Source organism: Natrix helvetica, assembly GCF_964273705.1.
Source record: "Natrix helvetica genome assembly, chromosome: 1".
NCBI lineage: Eukaryota > Metazoa > Chordata > Lepidosauria > Squamata > Natricidae > Natrix > Natrix helvetica.
Window position 1 is genome coordinate 74,370,344 of NC_138548.1, and position 20,481 is coordinate 74,390,824.

A 20,481-nucleotide genomic window follows, 5' to 3' on the forward strand; every position below is an offset into this window, starting at 1 on the left:
GGGAGAAATTCCAGTAAGTCCTTACTAACTTCAGTGGGCTTTTAAATGTACATGATTTTCAACTGATTTTCACCTATCTGAAAAGTGGAAGCTTTTCTGTAATGCTCATCGCTTTCCTAAACATTAGCATTCTCATAGTTTCTGCCTTTCAAAAGTATTGCAAATTCTGTAAAACGTGGCTGCAAAGCATTTGGAGGCCCCCTGGGTGGTGTATGTGCCTACACTCTGCTGCTGCAAAGATCTAAGCCCGTGATGGCGAACCTATGGCACATGTGCCACAGGTGGCATGCGGAGACATTTGTCAGGGCACACGTGGTGTTGCCCTGTCAGCTGGTCAGCGTGCATGCTCGTGCTGGCCAGCTGACTTCGGCCTTCTTTTGAGGCCATTTTTCGCACTCCGGAGGCTTCCTTGAAGCCTCTGGAGCGCGAAAAACCAGCCCTACAGGCAAACTGGAAGTTCAGGGATGTACTTCCGGGTTGCTCGTAGGGCTGGTTTTAGCCCACCAGAGCGTTCAGGAGGCTTCCCAGAAGGCTCCAGAGGGCAAAAAATGACCCTATGAGGAAACCAGAAGTCCGGTTTGCCCGTAGGGCCAGTTTTTCATATTCCGGAGGCTTCAGGGAAGTTCCTGAAGCTTCCTGAGGGCCTCTGGGACAGGGGGGGGGAATGCTGTTTTCGCCCTCCCCAGGCTCCTAAAGCCTTTGGAGCTTGGGGAGGGTGAAAAAAGCATGCAAAAAATGTGGGGGGAATGCTGATCATGTGCACAGGCATGCTGGGGTCATGCACATAGCATTATGGGTGTGGCATGCCCGCGCATGACCCTCCCTGCGCTCCCCCCTACTTTTGGCACACAAGCCACAAAAGATTTGCCATCACTGATCTAAGCCATGGCAATAACAGAAATCTCTTATCTAATGTGATATTTTGACTGCGGTGAGTAAGAGTAATTGATTCAGGCACCACAGTGGGATAGCAAAATATTGAATTTTGCTTTCAAGATCCATTATGTGCAAAGTGTGTAAACTGAGTGCTTTGAATTGTTGGCAGGCAGATTTTAGGCTAGTACAATTACCCACAAGAATCCAGATGATCAACAACCTGAAGCGAGGACTGTAAACATTGAAACGTGAAATCCACTCTCTACTGTCGTGATGGTGAACCTAAGGCACACGTGCCAGAAGTGGCACACAGAGCCATCTCTCCGTGCATGCAAGCCATCGCCTGTTGCTCTTCTGGGTTCCTGCGTACCAGCCAGCTGGTTCTTCAAGTGCAGGGGAGTGTTGGAAACCAGAAGAGCAGCTGCCTAGTGTGCATGCACGCGCTGGAAAGATGAACTTCTGGTTTTTGGATCGTGCTGGAAAGATGATCTTCCGGTTTTTGGATTGTGCATGTGTACCGGCCACCTGGTTTCCCGGTTTCTGGTGCACATGCACTTGCGAAGACCAACTGGCTGGTGTGCATATGTGTGCCAGAAACCGGAAGATCATCTTCCCGGCACTTGCATGTACACCGGGCAGCTGCTCTCCCAGTTTCTGGCATGTATGTGCACATGCACACATGCTCCCTTTTCAGCACTCGGTGCTGAAAGGTTTCGCCAACACTGCTCTACTGCATAATGCTTTTGGAATGGCTCACACAGAGATACAATGAATTTCCATAGTGAAACGGATGCAGCAATCTTCTCTGCCCTTACACGGACCAGTATAGATATGGTTCTTCATTATGTGAGCAACCCGTTCGGGGTGGAGGTGGGGAAAAGATCTAATTTGCTGATGTTAATTAATGAGTCCAACTCTTAATACTTGCAAGAGAATTGAATGTAGTGCTATGCCCCCTTTGTGGATATACCATAATATGGCTGTAGATGCTGAATAAGGCTTTTGTTGATTTGTTGAGAACCTTCATGATTATAGTTGCATAATTCACTTGCTGATGGTGTGGAAATAACGATGGTAGACAGGTGCAAGAATAAAAACACTTGGAAAATTACAATGTGTGTGCAAAACTGTCCATATACAATGGTTGACTGATTTCAAAACAACTGGCAATTCTGCCCAGGTTGTGGGAAAGAATATAAATTTAAACCTCTATACATGTCAAGCTGTGCAAGCATCAGTCACCGCTGCATTTAGCAGACACTAAGTGAGTTAAAAAGCTACAGATCTTTCAGCAGCCGAAGAGTTATTTTCTGTTGTTATAAATTTCCAAAATCCAGATGAAGATAAGCTGTCACAACCCCAAGAGGAGAAAGCAGGTAAAGAATATTAACTTTCAGTGTGGTCTTCCTTTATTTTTAGGCTCTTAAATTGTAGGCATAGGAAAACAAAAGAATCTTGTTAATTTTGATTCTAAATGTTGAAATACTGCTTAGAAGGCCCCAGATAATTTGGAAACAATGAAAAGAGACTACACTGAGATCTTTGGGCCAATTGTTGGAAAGCCTATGACTAATACACATAGCATGAGGATTGCCTGACCACTATAATTATTTGGTTATCAAAATTGCTCAGATTCACTTGAAAATTCCACATTGGTGTCTGATGTAGTGATTCCAATGTCTGCCCAGGTTATCTGAGGCTCCATTTGGTTTGTTGACCCTGATGAAATGGGTAGGCCAGTCTCTGGCATGACCCCTGCCATCTATGGATTATAACCAGACCAGAGGTAGGTTGCTCCCGGTTCGGCCTAGATCATCACATGCAGAAGTGTCACAAGCGCACACGAGCGCGCCCAAATTGGTAGTAAAAAAAAAGCAACCCACCACTGATTAGAACCACACCTCTTGTGATTGGGACTGGAGGGTGGCATGTCAGGCTGAATTCATTAAGCTGAAAATGCCTTGCTTCAGAAAAAGTTAGTATCTGTAGTTTTGAAGGAGCTGTAATATAGCCCCTCCTTAAAAGCTGCTCTGTGGATGTACCGTAATTTTTGCCCTATAAGACTCACTTTTTTACTCCAAAAAAGAGGGTGAAAATCTGGGTGCGTCTTATACGCCGAATGTAGCCACCTGGGTCATCTAAAAATGGGGCAGGCAAACACCAGTGAGGAAGAAAGCGATGACAATGACTGCGTGGATCTGTCCTTCCTCATTTCTGATAGCAGCAAAGAAGAGGAATTCTTGGGGTTCGAATAAAAACATTACAGCCTTATTTTTGTTACTTTCACTGTTTACTGACTTTACTGACTGTTAATGAGAGTAAAGATAGTTCTTAATATGTTACATGGTTGACATAAAATTGTTCTTAAACTGCTGTTAACTTTATACAGTTGATATAAAATATTTTACTACAGTATTTGGTTCAGAATCTTTTTTTGCTAGATTTTTTTCCTTTAAAATTGGGTGCGTCTTATATTCCAGAGCGTCTTATAGGGTGAAAAATACGGGTAATTGTTTTTGACAACAATTAACTCATTATCCAACCTCCCACTTTTTAAAAGTCAACTTAAAGTTTTCAAGTTTGGTTGGAATGTAGCTTTAGAGTCCCCTAGAAGAAACAGACTGATGTGTCTCTTTCAGCCAGGGTTTAGGGCTAGACATGGGATCTAAGGTAGTATTGGTTGATTACTTTTGTTAGGACATGGTTGGCATAGGATGCCCTTCTTGATCCTTTTGCCTGGCTGTCATAGCAATAGCAAAGCAATAGCATTTAGACTTATATACTGCTTCACAGTGCTTTAAAACTTTCTCTAAGAGGTTTACAGAGTCAGCATATTACCCCCAACAATTTGGGTGCTCATTTTACACACCTTGGAAGGATGGAAGGCTGAGTCAACCTTGAGTCTGGTGAGATTTGAACTGCCAAATTGCAGGCAGCTGGCAGTTAGTAGAAGTAGCCTGCAGTACTGCATTCTAACCACTGTGCCACCATAGCTTATACATTCAACCATAGCATTCTTCTGTGAGGACTGGGATCTGGAGCCCACTTACTGGTTGGTGCACATCAGCATAAGCATTTTTTTACAAGGTTTAACTACTAGTAGGTTTTTGGGTGCAATTTGAAGTGCAGGTTTCAACCTATAAAGTTTATTGCTGGCAAACAGAGGTATAGATGCAGGACTGACTTCACCAACCAGAATATAGCAAACTCATCCATAAAGCTTATCCAAAGAGGAACTGTGAGCGGTGGCCGATTTTCTTGAGGTGATGAAGTTGAGCCAGGAACATTTCTTGATAATGACTTTTGTACTTTGGACAAAATCTTCCTTTGAGCCATTCTTCTGGAAATTAGTTAAAATAGAGCTTTTCCGTAGGGTGTTTGAGGATTAATGGATATTGCCATCTGTGTTATTGGTTGTTCTCCATTTTAATCTGTTTACATTTAAAACCAATATCATTGTTGAGATTGGTTTAGGTACAGATTACTTGGAAGCAAACAAGTATTGAGCTCAGGGATTGGATTGGAGGAGTGATAGTGTTGACTCAAAACAGAGCTCCTAACATCACTCCCAGCTTAGAGACACTGAATCTGATTCAGCAGTCACTATTTGGGAATAGAGCAAGACTATCTGAGCCTTCCCCAAACTGGTGTTCTACAACACCCATCCTTCTCATCTAGAGAGATTTATGGCCTAACTCATCTGGAAAGCACCAACTTGGACCATAACGTTTTGCCATGACAAACCACATAATAGTTGCAGTCACCAAGAATGGTGCTGTCTCCAACCTTTACAGTCACTGCACTGTAGAAATAATACACCCTATGCTGCAGATATATAGAAATATTTGAAGTATTTGAAGACTACTTTAAAAGAAGTGTCAGTGCAATTAATAACCATATTTTGAATCTACCTAATAACCTTTATGTGCTGAGTAGGCTTATATACTGTATTACAATGGTGTATATATTTATTTATAATATAATTAATATAATAATGACTGGCTTTGGCTAAGGCCAAGTAGGCACTGGTCTAGTGCACCAAAACAAAGGGATCACTAAGGCTTCTCGTCTTTCCCGATATTTCCAAAATTTTGCCTTGGTAGGAGGTGATGCCAACAGTCAATGTAGTCTACAGTCATCTTATACACTTGAATCAACGCTGAATAGTATAATTATGCTCCATGAAAACTATATTACATCATACATATACATTTTCATGTAATGCAAAATGGGCAGAATGGACTCTTAGAGTTCCTAGCATTTTAGCAAGCAGCAACTGAATAGTTTATTTTTTTATTTTAAGTAGCATTAAAAATATAGCATTATACTCTAATGCTTTAGTCCTTTGAAGCAGTATTATAGAACTACTCACTCCAATAAAGAAAATTTAAAATCATTTAGTGCACATTATTTTCCCCAGATCTTGTGGAAATCTGTGAAAGAACCAGAGTTATCTATGTGGAAACATCCTGAGTACCTTAAAAACTGTTCATTGAGCCTAGCTTATAGAGAAATAACAGTGATTCCCCCCCCCCCCCCTTGAATGGCCCCATTTGTAAAGGGGAATAAATGAATGGAAATTAAGGAAGGTCAAGTTCCACAAAAAAAACGACTCTTAAAAATTTATTCAGGGTTTTAAAAAGCCATGGCACTTGCTTATAGCAAAGTACTCAAGTTTAAGCCTACATTCAACCACAGGATTGACTGGTTTTTTTCCCCACTTCCCCTCCCCTCCCCATCTTCTATAGAGATTGTTGTGGAGGAATAAAATTAGGGGTAGACTTCCATGTAAACTTCCTTAAGCTCCCTGGCATAATATAAATAAAACATATGCCTGTCCCCTTCGAATCTAAGTCAAAAGGAAAACATGTTTCTCTCTGATATCACGCCTACATCTGTATAATTTCTGGAGAAATATAATCTAATAGCAGTCCTTTTAGACAATGATGCTGCCCATGTAACATTAGATGACATTCAGTTTTGAGAATATCACACTTTGGAACTATAAAATCAGTATACCCACTGCTTCATAATCTGCCAGTTCCAGTCTAGCTTTATTCTGCATGGTCCTCTTGCAAAGGTAGATGGCTATAAAGAAAAACAAACAACAGCAAAATATACCATTAAAAATATGTGAAGGAGGAGGAGGAGGAGGAGGAGGGAGGGAGGGAGGGAGGGAGGGAGGGAGAGAGAGAGAGAGAGAGAGAGAGAGAGAGAGAGAGAGAGAGAGAGGAAGGGAAAAGGAAAGAGAGAGATGGAATCAGACTCCTTCTGAAAGAACTGTTTCTACTAAGACAATGGTATTCTCATACATGTAGATGCAACATTGAGAAAACTGCACATTTCTCTAATTGAAGAGGCTACTTTAGGTTTCAATCAATTTGATACATGGCAGTTAACTAAGTAATGGAAATTCTAGTTACAATTACCTAAATTGTATGATTGTAAAGCGCAATATCAGATAACCTCATCACTTAGCGACAGCAATCCCAATTGCTGTCATTAAGTGAGAACAACTGTTTATTAGGTTCACAGCTTCCTGTTGCCTTCCAACAAGCAAAATCAATGAGGAAGTCAGAAGGAAATTGCAAGCCCCAGACATACAGCCAGCGGTGGTTCCATAAATGACCATGTGTGAATTGCCTTCCAAACCAGGAAAAGGTATAGAATTAGCATACAAGACGAAGTTGTGCAAAAGCTTCCCCCCACCCCCACCCATGGTTGTTCCGAAGTAAATATGGAACACCAATTTTAAGTGATCGCATAGATCAGTGTTTCTCAACCTTGGCAAATTTTAAGATGTGTGGACCATCTCTCAGAATTCCCCAGCCAACATGATAAAATATATTCATCACTGCTGTAGGTCCATCCATCTTGCTGCTGGTCATCCTCTCCTCTTTTCTTAGCTAGGTTTTTGCATAATGTGTCCCATCTATATATTAAAAATGGCTCTCTCTGTGTGTGTGTGTGTGTGTGTGTGTGTGTGTGTGTGTTCCAGCATAACTCTGGAACACCTTGAGCAATTTAAACCAAACTTGGTACACAGATGACTTATTCTCTGGAAACAAATACTGTGGGTGTAAGACACCCCTAATACCCCTTGGGGGGTGTTCTGTTAAGATACAGTCTGTTGTGCCTTCAAATGGCTTCTACTGCAGTCGAGTTGCCATGGTAACAGCTTCACAGTACTCCACAAGGGGCCTCTCTCTGGTAAGGGGGAAAATCCAACACTGGAAATTACGTTTGGTCTGGACATTTTCAACAAGGCTTTGATTATTCTAAATGCCTGTAAATAAAATTACTTTGATTTGACACTATGCATACAATTCATTTCTTTTCCTGCCTAATACAGGATTGGGATAAATAAATACCTGGGCAACGCCGAGTTGTCATCTAGTAAACAATAATTTTGAGCCTGGTCATTTGTTCTATGACAAATAGAACAAATGCAAAATGTGTTCAAATCTGAGTCATATGTCTATCGTAATTTTGAATGGTCGCCACACAACCGGTTGTAAGTTGAGGAAGGCCTGTAGAAGAAACACTTCCCAAACCTCTCATATTATGAATACAGGTACATTTGATTTCCTTTGCCAAGGACCAGGCTGACTGAAAAAGTAATGATTTTATCATTTCTGTGTGAGGGGAGAGCTGTAGAAGAGACACTAATAATGCACAAAGACAGCTAAAGATAACTGTGCTGACACATTCCCTTTATGCTTTACTACTAAGTCGTTCAGCCATTTAATACAAAATCTGTGGTTTATTAGCTCATAAACCAGATTATTTCTTTCTCAGTGTCAGACTTCAGCCTCTACTAAGAAAAAATATCCTATCCCCCGTTCTACCTGTTCTCCTTCTCCTTCCTTTTGTCTCAGGGAAGCGTCATTTTCATTTACTACTATTATAAAGATTACTAGTTTGGGTCAGATAATAGTTTATTGATCAGCCACATATATATTACTATCTATTTTAAAACAAGCTAAATCCATCCATTGAACTGAACCGAACTTTTCCTTAGAAATAAGATGAATGTTGTTATGCAGCAATAATCTTGGACAGTGTTTCCTCTATTGAATAATGTAGTCCTTGTCTATAAGGAGGGACAGCATTCAGGCCAACTGTCTTATATGAAACATCACATGTGCATAACTGTTCTAGGCAGTGCTGCATTAGTTAGATAATTGTAATGGAGCAGCAACAAATGATTAAGCTCTTTACTTAAGTTCTTTCCACGCAGTAAAAAAATCAGGGATGGAAAACCTGGCCCTTAGACCAGGTATGAGTAAACTGTTGTTGGCCAGGAGTAGCAATGAAGATTTTTTAGAAGGTATGCACCCCAGTAAAATGATGATGATACAAAAAGGACCCCAAGGAACTCAAATGAATTAATTTAATGACCACATGCAATCCTGCAGCCTAAGGTTGTCTCCACTCACTCTGTTTCATATGCCCACTCTGAAATGTTCAGCATGCTTCTCTACATAGATAGTTGTTGTGGCCCAGCAGGATCCAGTTGAGCTGCTGATGGACTCGGATAGCGAGGAACCATATGAGTCTGCCCTGGACAATGTGGAGGACCCTGGGCAGGGTTCAGACTCAGAGCAGGGACCAGAGAGGCTGGTTGGCCACCAGGAGGCGCCTGAGGCATGGAGCAGTGGGGAGGATCAAAGGCAGTTTGTCCCTGATGCTAGATTGAGAAGGGCTGAGAAACGGAAGCAGCAACTCCGTAGGCAGACTCACAGAAGATGATTAAGCACAGGTGGTTGTAGATTGGCCCTTCCCAAGAGATATTATAGGTGAGGCATTGGGAGGGGACATTTGCAGGAAACAAACGTTCAAATTAGTAGTTAAGAAAATATATCTGTGTATTCTAGCCATGTCTGTTCGTTTGGACTATCTGCGTTGCTTCATTTAAATTATCTGGGTTGCTCTATTGAACGTGAGCTATCTGGGCCCTCAGCCAAAGGATTTGTTATCTCAGTAATTAAACAGTGGCAAACAGCCAAGCCTGTGTTCTGGTTTATTCACAGGTGTGTGTATGTGGGGTCAGAACAGGTAGTCTTTGTTTAGCGACCACATTTGGGACCGGCAACTAAGTTGTTAAGTGGACTGGTCACTAAGTGACTGTTCTTAGGATCTTACTTCAGTTTTCCTTTGCTTTACAAACCTGCGAAGGTTGTAGATGTGAGGACTGATCACAAAGTTACATTTCCATCACCACTGCAACTGCAAACAAGTCACTAAACAAGGCAGACTAAACAAGAATTATCCATAATGTGATCCACGTGAATAAAGACACTTCAGGTTCCACAACAGCATAATATATATAAGTTATATGCTTATAAGGTTCTGTCCTGAGCTCTGGTGAATGCATGGAGAGAGAAATAAAGAGACAATACTTAAGAAACTTTTTGCCTACTGTCCAAGTAGAAACATTGTATAAAAAGACAATGCAACTCAAATACTTTAAATGAAATAATATACTATTAGCTGAAAACAGAATGTATGATACCAAATCTTATTTAATATATTTGTGAAGGTCTGGGTTAAATGGTGGGTTTTCCATGCGAGCTATTTTGAAAGCTGTTCATGGTTTTCAGAAAGGGCAGCATTTCAGAATGAAGGTGTCACCATTAAGAAGGCCTCTTAGCAAATATTGACAAAATGGTATCCTGGGTTTTTTAATTTGCACAAAGAAGAAATTCCTCAGGCAATTTTGCCAACATGATTCTAGATTACGCACAGAGAGTTTAACCCCCAACTCAACCCCAGAATACAATTTATAAAACTAAACATCTTGAGGCAATAATTAGCCCGGTTTAGCTAATGAGCACCTGTCAGGTATTCTGGCCTCCATTTGTTTAGGGCCTTATATCAAGAGTCAAATGAACAAGTTCAATAGCTAATTGGCAATCAATACTGTTGTTTCCACAATAATATAAGATGCACCTTGGCTGCAAAAGAGGTGCCTTGGGCAGGATGGTAGTAAAGAAAATCTCTGAATGCAGGTAAGGTTTTTTCAGAGATGGACAGACCACTTCCTTAAAATCCAAAGATACTATTCCATGAAGGAAACCTCAGGTTACTTTTCCATCCATGAAGTCTTAGGGTGAATTGAGCCATCATTTGCATTAAGATCCACAGGTAAGGATGCTTGCCTCAAGGCAACCAGGCATTTGAAATGGGAAAATGAAAACTGAGAGGGTCATTGCTTGCAGCCATCTAGATTTTATCCCCAATGTCTTCTCTCTGTCTCCTCTGCATCTCCAATTTATGGACATCCCTCACTTTCTACAGATATTTTAAAACCGTGAGGGGCAGTGGAATATAACTAACATTCCACAGGGAGCTGCGAAAATCACTAATCCAGCTCATAAACCAAAATGATGGAAAATGTTTCAATGTTTTAAAGACAGAAGTCCATCTCATACCTTAGTCCACTGTTCTTTAATTCAGCTCTCACCAGTCATGGCCAACTTAAGCTCATAGTCACACTTCATGATTTTCAGTCTTCATCCATTCTTCTAGAAGCCAAATCCCTGGTCTTTATAATTCCCCCAAAAGAGTGAAACCCCCTTAAGAGCAGCCCTCTCAGCCATCAACCAGTAGGTGGCAAATACTCCCAGGGCACAGCTATCAGACAGCTCAAGTCCAGCATATAACAAGGCCTTCTCTTCTTCAAGTCAAGCAGGCTGTCATTTAAAAATGGAAGGACAGAGAGTGGATTGCAGCTTCAAAGAAAATCATGTTATATGTTCTGCTAGGGTATTCTGCTTGCATTATTCCTGTTTACCCTTTGTGCAAATGCTGGCAACTATTGACTTTCACATCCTGAAACCAAATATAGTAGCATTGTCCTATATGTAGTTGGCATTATAACTCCTTGGATTATCAGTCAGCATAATATTCTACAATTATATTATTCTATAATTTCTTTTAGAGGAAAATGATTATTGGAGACAAGGGTTTTATACAAGTGGCATTTCAAAAGATGCACTAAAGAGTCTCACCATAGTCCGTGTTTTCTGGTTCCCAACAATTTGAAGGCCAGAAGTATGGAGCCTGAAAAACAGAAAATAAAACTTTATTATAAAGATGTAGGTATTCAAGTGTTTATTCTCATTCAGATATTTGGGCAGCTAATTTTTCAGTGAAATAAACAAACTCTTCTTAATTATTTTAATGCATATGTTTTAAAATAAAGAAACTCAAAATAATTTTGTATAAGTGTGATTTTGCCCATACACATGCAATACCAGAGAACAGGGGAATTATATCAAAACATCCTCCTTGTTAGGATCAGTATGATTGCAGCCCTATGCATATAATTCCAATTTACAAATCACAACACATTTTAACAGATTTTCTACCAGCTGAAATGCAAATTAGAAAAAGGCAATTGAAAAGAAATTCTACCATTTGAGCTTTTATGATGAATTGAGAAGCCCATCAGGAAAGACGTAATAAGCCTTTGTTTCATATCTCCTGATTTCCTATGTGATAGTGTTTTCACAAGCAACAACAACACTTTTAAAAAGTTTTAATTACTTCATTCATTTCGTAGAGCAAGAAGGGCAAATAAATTCAGTTCTTGGGGCCTCTAGGGTGGCCCATGTTACACCACTGTTCCATGAACTGCATTGGTTGCCGATTTGCTTCCAGGTGCAATTCAAGGTGTTGGCTATCACCTTTAAAGCCCTTCATGGCATGGATTATCTGAAGATCTGTCTCACCCTAATGGGATCGACCTGCCCACCCATGATAGCAGAAGGGACATGCTGCAGACCCCGTCAGTCAAGGAATTTTGGCTGCTGCAGTCCAGGAGAAGAGTCTTCTCTGCCATAACTCCTGCCCTTTGGCACAGCCCCCCCTCCAAATGATATCTGTACCCTACTGACCTTCCATAACAGCCCGAAGACCTGGATCTGCCAGTTGGGGTGCACCATTCTGGAGGTGGCTATTTGATTAAGAAAAGCTTCCACCTCTCCCCATGTACTTCATCCTCTCTTTCTCCCAACCTTTTAACTGTTTTTATTTTATTGTTGTTATTTATTGTTCTATCATTTTAATGTCTACTGGTTTTAATGTTTGTAAGTCACCCAGTGTCACCTCTGGATGAGATGGACAGCACCTAAATCTAATAAAATAAAAATAAATAATAAAATAAAATAAATCAAATCAACATGGTTTCTCTGAAAAAGATCCTAAAATTGAATTTCCCAGTCTTTCCCTTCCTTTATACTAATAAAGAGAAATATTAATGAAAACAATCATTTCATTAATAATCATCAAAATGACCTTTTCATCCATTGTACCTGCTATGTGAATACCTGATCTAGAGAGAATGTATGTAAGATCATATTGCTTTCCATCTTATAGTATTTTTTTTAAAAAAAACTGCCATGGTTCTTCTGAAAAAAATATTCTGGATATATTAGAATGCTAGAATATTAATATTTCTTGGTACTGTATCACTTTTACTAGTCACATATTTAACCATGTTAGGAAGAAAGGAAAAGATATGCAGTCATAAATGAAAAAAAAAGACATTATCTAGGTTAAGAAGAGAACAAGCTAACCAGAAATTTCAATGATTAATTAGTTTCCACCCATTGCTTCTTGACCTGCCCTCAAGTGCTTTGGGGAATAGTTTGACTTCCTCTTCTTTGTGGCAGCCCCTGAGATATTGGAACACTGCTATCATGTCTCCCCTAGTCCTTCTTTCTCTTAAACTAGACATACCCTGTTCCTGCAACTGTTCTTTATATGTTTTAGCCTCCAGTCCCCTCATCATCTTTGTTTTTCTTCTCTGCACTCTTTCTAGAGTCTCCACATCTTTTTTATATCATGGTGACCAAAACTGGATGCAGTATTCCAAGTGTGGCCTTAAATAAAACATCCTTGTCTTTGAAAAAGTCTGAGGTTCAATTCTCAGCATCTCCGATTTAAAATATATATATATATTAGGATAAAAGAATATCTTAAGAGGACTGTCATGATAATATCCCAAATGTTAACAACATATGCAAATCTCTTACTACCTGGAGCAAGATGATTCAGTTACATTAAAAGGCAATCAGTTCTTTGGCGATGTTGAACAACTGGAAGAATTCAGCCAAGAGTCAGGATAAGGTAGGAACACAAGAGTGTCCTTTATTCTAGGTTTGTTCCTTCACAAAAGAGGGAAATTGAAGGACTTCAGCAAGGAAAGAAATACCTCTCCAGTCAGTAATCCAAGTAGAGAAAACAGATTTCTTACCTGAAACCGATAAAAAGTCCCATCATCCTTTAAAGTCAGTACGTGATCAGAGATTGGAAAAATATATCCTTGTGCTGCAACGAGACTTCCCAGATGTATTGATTCAGCTGCAAAACAAACAAACAAAAAAACATACACAAGCTCTGTCAGGCAATTATGCTTTTCAGTAGTCAACTTGCAAAATTTGGGTGGCAGGAATTTTGTGACCAGATATTATATCAATGGTAAAGTCAATAAAATGGAAGTGCAATCTCTTTATTCAGCTTTGAGCCCAGTGTTGGGAATGGGGGGTGGATTAACAATTAATCATCACAACTGCAATATATTGATTATTTATTTACTTAAATAACATACGGGCCATCCTTAACAGGCTGTCAAACAAATATCTTGATGATACATTTCTAATAACTTTTATACCAGAAATGGAAAAAAAGTGGAGCAATGATGCAGTTAAAAAGGCAAAATTTGGCTATCTTTGAAAGGGCAAATAACAATTTCTGTCCAGTAGATGTAATAAATGTTTGCATGCTGGACACACAAGAGGCTACTTAGAAAAGCCAAATGCCTCCATTTTTTTGCAATTGAATGAGACGGAGCACAAGCTGGTCCATCTGGAAACTTAATAGAGTCCAGGTACTCAGGCCCTTAATTCTGCAATCCAACTGAGATCTCACCTACAGGTTTATCATTCTGGATTACAAGGTGAGAGACGTCTCTTCTCATGGCAGTGGTATAAATGCATATATTTAGAACGTATGGGTGCTATGCAATAAAATATATTAAAATATAAAAACAGTAAATAAACGATAAAAAAATTTAAAAAGATACAAAGATGATTAAAACACTATTAGAATTGCCTCCAGGTGAGTTTGGCAACATATAAGTTGAATGGGTGAATGGAGGGATAAAAATTACTATTTTAATAATTTAAATAAATATCAAATGGTGAAGGGGAAGGCTTTCAGGGTTCTAACCAGCTAACCTGCATGCTCCTTATGGGCTCCCTATGCAAGTCTGCAGAGTCATATTTTCACTTCTTTATGGAAGGCCAGGAGGGTATGGGCCTACTTCACCTTGGGGGGAGGGGAATTCCACAGGATAGGGAGATGGCAGAAAAGGTCTCCTCCTTCTCCAAGTCCACCAATCAGAATTCTTTAACTGACAGGGTTTACTGACAGGTCTGCAACATACCTTTCCTGCCTGCCTGAGTGGAATAGGCTACAATAATTACCTGTTCAAAGCAAAAGAAACCATAAAAGAAAAATAAATAGCACCTTGGAAAACAATGAAACTTCTGCCCCCAATCTTTAAAAGGAAGTTCACATTTTGAAATAATAATGTTCCAAAATTATTAAGAACGTACTGCGGTATGTGATTGATATTTTCTTTTTTCACTTAGCTTTCCTGTCCAGATAAAGAAGAGCAAATTCTGGTATCTAACTTAGCATTTCAAGATCAATTTTGGCTTGGAATCACGTTCCCAATCAAAACTTCTAAATAAAAAATTGATTTTTCAGCTTTACATCACATTTACCATTGCATTTCATAATGATGAGCCTCAAGATAATGCTTCCTTAGAATTTAATGAATATATTACCTAGATCTTCAATACTGAGATTCTTCATAAGCCACTGTACTATGTCAGCTCCTGAAAAGGAAGACAGACAGACAGACAGACAGAGAGTGTGAGAGAGTTAAAAAGCATAACATAAACCATACATAAGTGATAAATAATTTTCAGGAAAAAGCTTATTCTTCTAGTGAAGCTGTTGTTGTCATATCTTCTGTAGTCAATATCCATAAAATGTCTTCCGCTTGTTCCACCTCAGTTTCATCATTGGAATTAAATGATTCTCATATCCCTGTTTCCATTCAAGTGAATATATGTAGCCAAATCCACCAAGGGACTCCTCAAAGCCATTTGACTCAGAGGGAGGGTTCACATCACACAGTAGAGAGTGATTATACTACTTGATTTGTGGAACTTATTTTAACATATTATGTGACTCTGGCCACTAAATTTATTTGGGCTTAGCGATATTATTGTTTTAGTGGTAATGGTTGTTAGACTCCATTTAGTAAAACTTGAGGGGGAATACATATATCTTGCTTTCTACTTTCTGTTTTCCCTGTGAGGTCAGTTGGGCTGAGTGACTTGCCCAAAGTCACCCATCCAACTTTCATGCATAAAGGGCTAGAATTCAATAGCCTCTCAGTTTATAATCTAGCACTTTAATCTCTACACCAAATTGTGTCTCAGTCATACACACACATGCACTTATATCTCAGTCGTATATCTCCACATGCTTGTAAACATTAATTATATATTTCCACATGTTCTGTGAAGAAGGTCACTTAGGCGAGATGGGTGAATGTGGTAAATGAATGAACGAACACAGCAGTTGTGTTTGCTAATTTGTTTTTGCTGCTTAGCATGTTATAGGAACCCAGATCGAATCGAATCTTTGAACACAAAACCCATATATCATTGCTTAAGGAAGACAAGAACAAAACTTAACATTATTCCAACAATGAAGCTCCCACACTAGCTCAGAGTACCTAATTATAACACCCTGATGCAAGATTTGCTAACAGATCACAGCAAGAGTAAAAAAAAAACACCTTTAAATTGATGTATCAAGAATTATTTATTGAAAGTTTGCAAAAGGGGAAATGCATGGTCACCAGGTAACATCTTACCGAGGACAAGAGTCTATTGGAGACAATAGAAAAAGAGCTATCATATACATGCCATACCAATAAACAGCCATAATGGTGTATGAGGGCGTTCTAATTCAACAAGACTGTTTTCATGATCTTCTCAAATAGGATTTCCAAATTTGGGGGCACTTCTATTCTCCCTCTGCCTGAGTTGCAGTCCGTGGGCCCTTCCATTCATTATGCTAAGTGCTGACTTGGTTCCTTGCTCCAAAGGCTTGCTGTGGTGATATCTCTGTGTTTCTTATTTTATTTATTTATTAAACCTCATGCTACCCATCTTATAGAGGTGAACTCTTCCCGTCTTATCAATCAGGAGTTTTCTGAGAAAAGTGAAAGGAACGTGTTTTACAATTTTTTCCATCTATCACTGGCAGCAACCAAATGATAGAAGGTGTTAGGCATGAAAAACAAGCGCCTTCTTTCTTTTCCCAAAGAAGTTGACAAATTAAAGATGCACAAAGTTTCAATAGAAATAACCTCCGAGGTACACATATACACCAATATCATTTCTTCATGCACCTTAAAAGCCTAAAGGATGTTTAAGAACATAGAAAATGTCTCCAGTAGCATCCCAGTTTTCTCAACACTGAAGGATTATTTTTTGCTGACTTTGCCAGACCATTAATTATCACCTGTCAAAAATAATTACTCACCCTTAGGATAATGACAAGCTTCTCCTCCCCTGTTAACTACTGTCCTTGCTAACAGTCTGATCAGCATTCATCAAGATGACAGACAGACTTATCTGCTCATTTCCTGCTTGTCTTTCTTACCTCAGACAGTCAGTAATTCAACCAAGAATTTTACAAAGAAAAAGACTTTATAAACATTTATTTTAAAAGAAAGTCCTTCAGAGAATCTGCTTCTAACTCTATTTTATAAAGAGAAGTAGGATACACACCCATCCACCCAAAACCCTATTCATGATTATCTCTTCCAGCAATAGTAATAGCACTTAGATATATATACAGTTTTATAGTGCTTTACAACCCTCTCTAAGTGCTTTATTGACCCCAATATTCCCCATTTTACCAAACTCGGAAGGATGGAAAACTGAGTCAATCTTGAGCCAGTCAGGATAGAACTACTGACTGTTGGCAGAATAAACTTGCAATACTGCATTCTGACTACTGCACTACCAACGCTCAGAATCAGTGTTTTTACTCTTTTCTCCTAAACATGATCTTCAATATATTAATTTAGATATTGGTCTTTACCGAGCAGGAAAATATGAGACAACAATGCAGTAGATTTTATTTTACACATTTCCCAATAAAGGTCAGGAGAATGAACTATTCAATTATATTATACTTCAGGAATAATGAGATAAGGCACAGAGAAATAAATGAGGGGTAAGCACAATGGAAATAAGTAAGCATTTGGTTTCAAAATAGAGCCTTTTAAACATTCTGTTCCCATGTTTATTGGCCATCCATCCTGGGTTTTTTATTTCAATGTCGATCACATGACCCTGGGACAACATGCCAGTTGCCAAGTGCCTGAATTTTGATCACATGACCTTGGGGATTCTGCAACCATCCTGTTAATATGGTCATAAGTCACTTTTTACAATGCCTTGTAATTTTGAATGGTTGTAAGTCAAGGACTCCCTGTATACTGAACAGCTGAATGAGGATGCTGTGTGATTAAACAATAGAGGGTAGAAAAAAAATCACCTGTTAGGAAAGTGAATGGAATAATGTAGAATATTGTATTAGTGGAAACAATATTGCAATAAAGTGGATTCCAAATTATCATATACACGTGTCTTTGTTTTGCATTTAATCTGACAAAAGACGTGCTTTGTTTTTTTATAATAGTAGTATTCAAGGAAAGAAAGGAAAGTGAGGTAGCATGCATTTTCAATATAACACAAATACAAATGTAAGACTTCATTTTATCATGAAAACCATCACAGTAGAATGCTTCACCCAGCAATACCTATATTGTTTGTATAGTAATGCTGCTCTATATAAATGATCTAAGCAATTCTTAAGTGATGCAGTGGCTCAATGGCTAGACGCTGAACTTGTTGATCGAAAGGTCGGTAGTTCGGTGGTTCGAATCCCTAGTGCCGCATAATGGAGTGAGCTCCCATTACTTGCCCCAGCTTCTGCCAACCTAGCAGTTTGAAAGCACATAAAAAATGCAAGTAGAAAAATAGGAACCACCTTTGGTGGGAAGGTAGTAGCATTCTGTGCGCTTTTGGCCTTGAGTCATGCCGGCCACATGACCACGGAGACGTCTTCAGACAGTGCTGGCTCTTCAGCCTTGAAACTGAGATGAGCACAGCCCCCTAGAATCAGGAACAATTAGCACATATGTGTGAGCAATTCTTATTTATTGTACGGATCCATTTCTATGGGTTACTACATAAGGAAACAGCAATAAAGGCCTTTCCCCCCCTCCTTTTCATTAAATCAGTTTGTCAACAATTTGTTCATTCCAGTAGGACAAAGTGAAGTTACATTGAAGTTTTTAAATAAATAACTAGGTTCATTCAAATGGAACTTGCAACAAATGTCACATGAAAAGCCTGGGATGTCTACAGAGAAGGTTTTAAAAAAATCAAGATGGCTGTTACAACCTATGCAGCTTTCATTTTACACAATCAGTTGCCATCTTGCCTTTATGAAATCTTCCAGCAGATAGAACTATGAAGAGCTTTGAGTTTCAGCTCCTAACTTCTTCCCCCCACCTTTCTTCTCTTTTCTTTCCATTTCCCTTTTTTCCTTTATCTTTGTCTGTTGTAACAAACCAAAAGTAGAAATAAAAATTCAAGAAAATAAACTTTCTGAACTCTAATTGATTAAATTTATTTAGAAAACACTGTGGAAACAGCAGCAATACCTTTTCAAAGTATTGAAAACAGCAGTAATACTGTTTTCAAAGAGAGGAATCAGTGGTCTGTCTGTCTGTCTCTCTCTCTCTCTCTCTCTCTCTCTGTGTGTGTGTGTGTGTGTGTCTCAGTATGTTATATCAATCCACTACAGGATGAAGACCCCCTCATTGAAAATAATGGACCGCAACCCACTACACTGGTTAAGAGTGGGTTGACAAATACATATATGTTCTTTAACATGTGATGTGATGCGATGTGATGTGATGTGATGTGATGTGTGTGTGTGTGTGTGTGTGTGTGAAGCAGTTGAAGCAGTTAATATCTAAGCTTTTTTCTCCTGTGCTTTTAGTGCAGAGACATGCAAGCTGTTGCTTTTGGATGCGTTTGTAAAAAAAAAAAGTATCAGATCTTGCAAGAGTTGGGATTTCCCACAAGGCATCTGTTAATTTTGTTTAAATGATGGAACCAGCAACATGATGGAAGCATCATGTTTTTGTACAAGCATGCAACATCACAACACACATACAAAAAGGGTGGAACTGGCACTGAAATAGTATGAGTTTGCTTTTGGCATTGGCTGCCCCTTGACATCCTTTGGTTTCAGACAATCAGCAGGTTAGTTCTTTTGAATCTCTCCTCCTACCAGCTTGTTTTATATATTTTTTTCCCCTCAGGCTCTTTCTTGTCAACACTATTTCAACTGTATAAACCAAGATTGCTATTTGACATAAGAGTGGTACAGCTCTGCTGTGCCAAATAGTCATTCTGAATCTGGTTCAAAATACAAGTATTCACCTTGAGTCAGAGGTTGGTTCCTACCTATTTGGTCCAGTTCATTTGAATAGGTAGTAACTCTGGCGGACATGTGACTGTACCGGTTCTATGATCGGTGGCGCCATCTTGATTTTCTGTTCTGCACATGCCCAGAACAATCGTCATTTTGAAAGTGTCATTTTTATTCATTTTTAAATGTTGTGCACATGCGCAGATCGCTTTAAATGAAAATGCTCACACGTGAATCTTTTTTTTTACTACCGAACCAGTAGTAATGGCAGCCGGGACCCACCTTGAGTGCCCTTTCTTGTTTAATACTAGCTTATATAAAGGATTGCATACTGGTAGTCATTGACCACAATTGAGCCCAACATTTATTTTTCTAAGGGAGACAATTAAGTGAATTTTTTTGCCCTATTTTATGACCTTTCTTGCAGTAAGTGAATCACTGCATTTTTAAATTAGTAACACGGCTGTTAAGTGAATCTGGCTTCCCCATTGACATTGCTTGTCAGAAGGTCGCAAAAGCGGATCACATGACCGCGGGACTCTGCAACTGTCATAAATATGAGTCAGTTGCCAAGTGTCTGAATTTTGATCGCATGACTATAGGGAAGCTGCAACGGTTGTAAGTGTGAAAAAGTCACTTTGCTGTTGTAAGTTCAAATTGTCAGTAAATGAACTGTTGTAAGCTGAGGACTACCTGCAGCTCTTTGCATAACTATGACAACAATGGTGTTGTCCTTAGAGGAACTAATGTAAGACCTCAATGCTGATTAGTTTTAGAGAAACTATGGTGATGAAAGAATCCTGGTTAGAAACACTTTTGTTCAGAGAATTTCATCGCAGAAGCCAAGAAAAGCTCAATCTTTACAAAAGCAATTTTAATGAAGCTTTCAAAATTCTGTGGCATTTCGTGTGGATATTTAACTCATGTTTTAACTATTTTATTATTTGAGGAAGTCTAATAAAATAAACTGTTTACAGATACATTTTTAAAATAACA

The 20,481-nt window shown here is 39.1% G+C and overlaps 1 protein-coding gene across 5 annotated transcripts in view; it reads right to left on the bottom strand.

Annotated features, from left to right (window-relative positions):
• The window catches only part of RGS6 (regulator of G protein signaling 6), a 260,857-nt gene that overhangs the window by 65,154 nt on the left and 175,222 nt on the right, over positions 1-20,481 (bottom strand). For all 5 annotated transcript variants that reach the window (XR_014173738.1, XR_014173739.1, XM_081934978.1 and 2 more), the window contains exons 4-7: positions 14,736-14,786; positions 13,139-13,245; positions 10,890-10,941; positions 5,900-5,964 (exon numbers count right to left, since the gene is read on the bottom strand). Coding sequence is in view for 3 of the 5 variants with exons in the window: in XM_081934978.1 (XP_081791104.1) it covers positions 5,900-5,964; positions 10,890-10,941; positions 13,139-13,245; positions 14,736-14,786 (275 nt within the window). In the remaining 2 variants the exon portion in view is untranslated. The remainder of the gene's footprint in view (positions 1-5,899; positions 5,965-10,889; positions 10,942-13,138; positions 13,246-14,735; positions 14,787-20,481) is intronic.